Genomic DNA, 8479 nt, shown 5'->3' on the forward strand with positions numbered 1-8479 from the left:
CGATCAAGATATTTTTGAATGACCATCAAAAGAGACTACATATAAAACATAAAAAATGCCACAAATATTATATATACAATGATAAGATCAATGCACCTTAATACCTTTATTTGACATGGTGCACCTTGGTCTTTTTCAATATAGGAATTGAGCATTATCAGACCAATCAACCCAAAGGTAAGTAACACATTATTTTATTTTGGTGGCAATTAACTACTTTACAAAAAGGGTATAAGCTTATTCTTATGTGCATGTAACCTAAAAGGTAGTCAAGCAATTTATTGAAAAAATTTTGATTTGTCGATATGTTTTGCCATAGACAATATTAACAAACAATATCTAGAATTTCAATGAAAAGATGATTGTGGAGTTATGTAAGATATGAAAGACCAAACACTTGAACTCATCTCCATACAAGCCAAAGAAAAACAGTACCATAAAATCTACCAACAAAAACATTAAGAAGATTGTTCAGAAAATGATGGTCACTTACAAGAACTTGCATGAGATATTCCCCTATATAATTCATGTACATTGCCCTATAGTAAGGACATTGATCAGAGCCACACTATACATACTAGTATATGGAATGAAGGTAGTGATGCTTTTTATAGTGGGAGTTTTCTTCATGAGGGTCTTAATAAAAGCTAAATTAGAACATTTATGGAGTGTTTGGAAACGCGAGCCAACCTGCGTTTCTAAAAAATTAATATTTTTTTATGTTTTGGATCATTTAGATATGCTGATTTCAAAAATAATTTTTAAAAAATAAAAAAAAACATTCTTTTAATGTATTTCGACATAAAAAGCTCTTTAAAAAACAATCACACTTCCAAACATACCCTTAGGATATGAAAAACTAAACATGGTTAGAGAAAAAAGGTTAGTTTCTATTTACCACAGTCAAATATTTACCATAGTTAGTGTTTGGCTTATCAATAAGATGGAATTATAGTTTTAGTAATAATAAGTTATTATTTTTTAACTTTTGTTACTCAAGTCAAAACCCAACCAAATAAGTTTTCTTAAAAAACATGTCTATTTCCCCAAGTTTGTTTTCAAGTCTTCTTGGTTTTTAATTTATTGTTTTCGTGGATTTAGTCCGAAGCTTTCAAGTTTAATATCTTGCTTACATAATCTTTTCATTGTCATCCCTAACATTATAATATATGTTTATGTATGTATGATCATCTTTGCTTCCATGATCATTTCATTGTCTTTCCTAACATTATAATATATGTTTATGCATGTATGATCATCTAAGCATCCAATATATGAGTACCGGCCCTCCTTGGAATATTACCCTTTATCATGTATGTACGTATAATGTATGTATGTGCATTTCATGATGGATATTGTATGCAAGGCCCACCACACCGAAATTTCGACCCATATTAAAATACGTTGTTGAGCTTTTCACTTGTTGGAAAAAAACTCTTCTCCTGGTTAATATATATGTTTTTTTAATCAAACAAAAATATTAAAAAAATAAAAGCCCGTCAAATAAACGCACCAAACATGAATCTACACCACTACACTATCGATCACGCACCCAAAATAAATCGAAAATTCCCCAAATCTCCCTCACTTTCTCTTAAATTTACCAAACCATACCCCTCAAATCTCTCTCTCTCTCTAAATCTACACACAGAAACAGCAAAAGAAATTTGAGAGAACGTTGTTGTTATTATTGTTAGTAATTTGCAAATGTTTTGAAGAATGGCGCAGTACAGGCATTACACAAACGGCACGTCGGATCACGTATCCATCGGGATTCGTGCTGCGTCGTCGTCTAGCTCGCAGAAGCAGCAGAAGTTGGGTCGGATTAGAAGATTAGGTTACCGATCCGACAAGAATAGTCGGGGCGGGTTATCGTTGGTCGGTGCGGTCATTGTGTTTTTGTGTCTTGTCCTTATTGTTACTGTTTTAGCTTACAATTTCCTCTCCACCGATAATAGGAGTAGCAATGAAGGTTTGTTTTGATTTCCTTTTTTGTTTCGCTTCTGAGAAAGTGTGAGAAAAATGAGAAAAAGTGAGAACGGAGAGCTTATTTATTGATTTTGGAGTGAATCAGAGCTTCGTTTGATTTTAATTGAATTGCATATTGTAGTTAGTTAGTTAGTTAGGTGCTACTCAAAAGAGAGATTTAGTGCATCGATCATTTTTATTTTGTTTTATCATCAAATTTGTTTGTATGGTTGCTGAGAAAGTGTGAGAAAATGAGAGAAAGTGAAATTGGAAGCACAGTGAGTATTGTGTAGTAAACTGAGAGCTGATTTTGATTTACTGTACTTACATTGTAGTTAAAAGTTTTTGAGTTTAGCTCAATTTATTTTTAAATATATTCTTAATGTTGCTAAATTAGTAATTGAACTGTGATTAGTAAAAATTGAAAGGTGGAAAACTATTATTGGTGCATACTTACATGAAGTTTATTTGAGTGTAGACGGTTTTTAATTGTTATTTGGATTTTGAATAAATGAATCTTGTTAAGGATGTAATTATAGTAAATGTTTTTGGTGCAGATGTAAATGATAATCGTGTTGAGGATGATGAGATAAAAAATAATGATTTTCTTTCAAATGTTACACGTACTGATAGTATTAAAGTTCTTGGGTTTGGACAAGGTTCGGTGGGACATGGAAGGGATTCTAGGTATTGGGATAGGGATGATAGGAGAAGGGATGAAGATTACAATGAGGATGATGTTGACAATGACAGCAAGCTTTCCGGGGATGATGAATCTAGTGAGAAGGGTCATAATTCAGTGAAAGTGAAGAATGACAAGGAGGAGGCGGTAAGAGTTGAAGATAGAAAGGGAGCTGGCTTGTATAATGAAGATGGACGCAAAGAGTTAAAGATGTATGAAAAAGAGTACGAAACTTCTTTGAAGAACACAGGAAAATTGAGAAAAGAAAATGAGATAAAAAATCTGTTACTTGATGATGAAGATGATGTGGATCAGAATGGAGCAGCTGATAGGGAGAATGAGTATGATGATGGGATAGATTCTCATGATCGTCATATGGAAGAATATGGTGGTGATTCTGAACCTAACAAGGAGGACCGCTCCAGTGAAACAACGGTTCATATCGAAGATAATAGAGCATCATCTAATTTCCTTGATGCTGAAACCAAGGATCAAAATATTGCCAAGGACAATCTGGAAGATTCCATGAGTTTGTTAGAGAAGGGTTCTTTGAATTCTCAAAATTCAGATGATGGTGACACTGATTCTCGAAATGTCCATAACATCGGTGGTCATTCTACAAGTAAATCCCGGTCAGATTCAAAGAAAAAACCAAAGCGCCGCAAATTTTCTGGTAATTTCTATATTTTTCTTTTTTATGTTTGCGCGCAAAGGCATAAGTGTCACACATTGAAACCTTGATGTCAAGAGAAGTTTTAATATTTCCTTGTGCATTTTGCTTCATGTATCTTGTTTCTGGATGGCGATGCTAACCTTATAAAGGGGAAATTTAGTATATAAATTCATTTCTTTGCATGTGTTGTCTAGAGCGTTTAAACCCTTTTTACATGCTAGCTCCCCAACTGTGTATATAATGTTATAATTTTTATCTGAGACATGGTTTGTGATTCTGCAAACAAGTCCATTTCTTTGTACATGTGGCATGCCTGTGTCCAGGCAATAGAGTTTGTCAAGGATAATGCTTTAATTGGTAATACAGAATAGGGATCAGCTCAATTTCAGGAAATTTTTCTTTTGTCTGTTTGGAATGGTTTGTTTGCACTCAACATTTAGTTTTACTAGCTTGAGTGTTCACAAATTAATCATCAAAATGGACTTTTTACAATATATGTGCATGATATATGTTCTTGTATGTGTCTGTGGTATATGCTTAAGCCACTTTTCTCGGTACAGAAATTTGATTCCTGGGTTAAAACAGATGGAATGGTGATGTTGGAAATAGATTTACTGGAGTTGTATTTCGGAATTAGATCAGGATTTGCTTAGTGAAACTAAGCAAAGCAGAATTATGAAAATTGATGAAAAGAATGGCAAGCCAGAGATGTATGAAAATGGGTCAGTAAAAGGAAAAGTGGACTAGAGTTTTCTGGAAGACAATTTGTCATGAGGTTGTGGTCTGAACAGATTTTTTTTATCTAAATATTGAGAGAAAAATCCAAAGAGAATGTCAATAACCCCCAAAAATGTGCTTGAGATCAGATTCAAGAAGAGGCAATTTCTTTTCTTGTGCTTTTTTTTTTCCTGGTAAGAAAATTTTAACTATGCCTTTTGATTGACTAAAGCCAGGTGGTTTGATGAAATCCTGCTGTCCAAGCTCTTGGTTGATTAGACTGTCTGATGGATTTTTTGTCTGTCTTTGTTTGAATGACAATTTGGGTTCGTTTTGATTGGAACAATTTTGTCTGTCATGCTTGAATTATTCAGGTTCCTCTTGTGGGATGAAACTTCTAAACTCTACTACAAGGCTTGTGGAGCCTTTTGAAAGTCGGAAGTTTGCAAGATTTTCCTTGCAGTATACTGAAATAGAGGAGAAGCCTGATGGACAAGAGCAATGGGAGCCCAGATTTGCTGGGCATCAGAGCTTGCATGAACGGGAAGAATCTTTTTTGGCACATGATCAAAAAATAAACTGTGGTTTTGTCAAAGGTTCTGAAGGATCTTCAAGTACAGGATTTGATTTGGCAGAAGATGATGCGAGTTATATAAGCAGATGCCATATTGCTGTGATCTCTTGCATCTTTGGGAATTCAGATCGTTTAAGGTCACCAGCAGATAAAATGGTACTTGGTTCTTTCATTTATAAATTTAAGTATATGGAAATATTTTGTTGCATAGCTCCGGCACTAATCAGTTTCTGCATTATCACTTGTTAAGTTTGCTATGGGGGATTAATGACTTTGAAAATTGTGTGTATTTTGAGTTGTAAATTGAACATAGATATAGTTGAGTGATTGCAAATATACATGGTCTCCCTTCATTTGGTTTTAAAGAGAAAAATATATTTGCTCAGTACCAACTAGATGATTGCTAATACATGTATTTCTGTTTTCATGCCATCTGCTGTAACCGTAAGCAGGTCTTGACTCTGAAATTTAAATGTATGGTCATTGATTTTCTTAAAAAAAATTTGTAATGAAAAAATTTGTATTAGGAATGGAACACAATTAAATGTTGGAGAATAAGCCATCCACTGATTAGAGAGTAGAGATCCAAGGCAATTAAAATTGCCCCCTCCAGTCTTTTGGACTTGTGATGAGAAATTCCTAGTAAGGCCTCCATGATAGCATGCTGTATATGATAAGGGAGCAGGGAAAAAAAACAACTATTTGTTCGAGGGAAATATAAATTAGCATGTTTTATATGCTGTCTTCTGGCCATAAAAAAATGAGGCTTTTCTATAAGCTTTAGACAGGATGCACCATTTAGTCCCCGTAGGGCATCAAGGTCTAAATTAAATATCATATGAAGAAGAGGAGGGGGGGTATTGATGTCTTGTCTTGTACTTTGTTAGCTTTATATATCCATGATCGAGTTACTCAAGTTTTCCTATCTTAGTTCAACTGTTTGCTACCTTTTAGTTCTCTATCTTTCAGTCTTCATTTCTCTTAGAAATGTGTGGCATACCATGGTCTTTATATATCCATGGTCTTCTTTTTTTTCCTTTTTGATGGACTGTGGCTCTTATTTTCCAATCATGCTCTTGATGAGCCTCTTATGCCATCTTCCATGCACTTTTTCTTCTCCACTGAGATGCTCACAAAGTTGAATCATCTTGTGCGATGCTTTCTATCATTCTGGAGACCAAATTTCATCACTATCTTGTGATGCGTGCTGTGGAACCCGATTCTGACCACAAATTCTTATCCTTCGTTTAGGTCACTCGTTTATCAAGGAAAAATGTCTGCTTTGTAATGTTCATGGATGAAGTTAGTTTTCAAACACTTACTTCAGAAGGCCACATTCCAGATAGAGCAGGTTTTGTAGGTTTATGGAAGATTGTGGTGGTGAAGAATCTACCATATAATGATATGCGGAGAGTGGGTAAAGTGCCAAAATTGCTTCCACACAGGCTTTTCCCTTCTGCAAGGTGAGAATCAGAATTGAATTGTTGGTTTAGTGATATAATTAATTTTTAAATGCCCTGTGATTGCTGTTTGTGCTGTGGAGTCTGGAGTGAATTTAATGACTGAACCTAAAGGGAGAGAAGAATAAAATAGAATTGGAATAGCACAATACTGTCTCCTTCAAAGAATAAGTTACAATTTGTGAGAAACTGACTGCACGTTAGATCACAAAATATAGTTAAGCTGGCCCCTCTCATGGATGCCTTAATAAATGTGATGGAGGGGTTTATATTTAAGTGGTCTTTTGTAATGGACCCCTTATTATATGTGGTTCATTATTATTATTATTATTTTGATGAATCGTATAAATTGTATTGAGTGGCCTGATCTGACAAAAAGATCAGGAGGCAGAAGATACAGAAGTTCATTCATTTCTTGCTTTAGAAATATATCCAGTATTGTCATCGAGGGACCTCTAGCAATCATGGTTCCAACACTGGTACCAGCAGCAGCAGTATAGTTCTTCTGGAATTCTCATTTATGACATTTAAATCATCATGTTTGAAAGATCTAAATTGGTATTTATATACTATTGAGGACACTATTTCAGTGGCATGTTATGGTATTTTTTGCACATGGAATGGTTCACACCAAACAACTGTCCAGGATCCTCATAGATTTTGGTTCATCATTCTGGTGACCACTGCTTAAACAGTTGTGACATTGAAAGTACCAAGTGAACTAATAATTGTGTCTTATATTCTGCATATTAACGTTTTCCAGGTATTCAATCTGGTTGGATAGCAAATTACGTCTTCAAGTTGATCCTCTTCTAGTTCTTGAGTACTTTTTGTGGAGAAAAGGTCATGAATATGCCATTTCTAATCACTATGATCGCCATTGTGTATGGGAAGAGGTTGTTCAAAATAAGAAACTGAACAAGTATAATCACACTGTCATAGACCAGCAATTTGCTTTTTACCAGGCCGATGGGCTGAAAAGATTCAATGTCTCTGATCCGAACAAGCTTCTTCCCAGCAGTAATATTCTTTGTCTCATAGTTTTCAGGTTGAATTCACTCCTGATCTTTATTTACTGTTTTTATTTTTGACAAGATGTTTTGTACTGCCTATAGATGTACCTGAAGGGTCTTTAATTGTGAGAGCGCACACTCCAATGTCAAACCTATTTTCCTGTCTCTGGTTCAATGAGGTCGATCGCTTCACTCCTCGTGATCAGCTGAGTTTCGCTTATACATACCAGAAATTGAGAAGAATGAATCCTGGCAAACCATTTTATCTTAACATGTTCAAGGTGAAGAAGTGTATCTTTTTTCTCAGATTTATCTCTGCTGAAGTGAATGAAATCCTAAAATAGCAGCAAATATTTTCCCAATAAAACAAGTAGTCATAAGCTAATTTTCTCCCCATGATTTAAAATTCTAAGAAATCTAGAAACTACTTTTTTTATCATGATTTTTTCAATATTGCAGGATTGCGAGAGGAGGGCCATAGCGAAGTTATTTCGTCACAGATCAGATGAGAAGAGAAGTACTCTTCATCAAGAAGCAACAGAATGAAATACGCTGAATTTATCTTTCGCCAGATGACCATGTCTGTACATTAATTTTTGCTACACTCAGATTGGGAGCCTGACGGTGGTACGTGTCCTATTGCCCCCCAATATATTGCAGTAAAATGGTTGGCTATCATTTTGTTCTGAATAATTGGCAATTAAGATGTGAGGAAAGCACAAAGCAGAAGAAATGTTTTATTGGCGAGATTTTTGGGGTGAGGTAATACTACTGCAGTCTCTCTGACTTAAATTGAATACATCTCTGTGGAAAAGAAATTTGTGATCTAGTTTGTCTTCATTGTAGCGATTCAATTCTCCATTTATTGCTTCATTTCTAGGCCAGCAATGCACCCAGTGCCTTTTGTACTATTAAATTCGCTAGAGCTACACTTTATCCTTCATTGATTTAGAAAAAATTATTTGATTTTCCCAACATTATTGGGTATCAAAACTGGTTATTGTTTGTAACAAATTTTGATGTAAAAGGAGGCTTGTAAGATATACACTGTTCTTTTATAGAAATTGCAGTTTGAAAACTCAGATTTACTTATTTTACATTCCTCGCCCATGATGTGAATTATGCATACTGCTTGGATTCTCCACTGTCATCACTTTCTTGTTTTTTATTGGTTACAAAGAGACTTGTAGGAAAGGACTGAATCCATAATTAGTTGCTGAAACATACTTGGGTTATTGCTAATCTGCGATTTATTGAAGCTTCATTTTATATTTCATAATGCTATGCTTTACTTCCGACATCACACCTTTCGTTATAAAGAAGAGCTTGTTTGGTATTGTAATAATGGTTGTTTTTTGTTTGAAAATATATATTTTTTATTTTTTAAAATTT

The 8479-nt window shown here is 34.6% G+C and overlaps 1 protein-coding gene across 1 annotated transcript; it reads left to right on the forward strand.

Annotated features, from left to right (window-relative positions):
* Positions 1-1477: 1477 nt before the first annotated feature.
* LOC133670016 (uncharacterized) lies at positions 1478-8169 on the forward strand. The gene is made up of 7 exons (XM_062090409.1): positions 1478-1972; positions 2526-3323; positions 4415-4770; positions 5866-6077; positions 6838-7094; positions 7190-7368; positions 7547-8169. The coding sequence occupies exons 1-7, from the start codon at positions 1720-1722 to the stop codon at positions 7631-7633; spliced, it is 2142 nt and encodes a 713-aa protein (XP_061946393.1). The 5' UTR covers positions 1478-1719; the 3' UTR covers positions 7634-8169.
* Positions 8170-8479: the final 310 nt, after the last annotated feature.

Source organism: Populus nigra, chromosome 12, assembly GCF_951802175.1.
Source record: "Populus nigra chromosome 12, ddPopNigr1.1, whole genome shotgun sequence".
Lineage (NCBI taxonomy): Eukaryota > Viridiplantae > Streptophyta > Magnoliopsida > Malpighiales > Salicaceae > Populus > Populus nigra.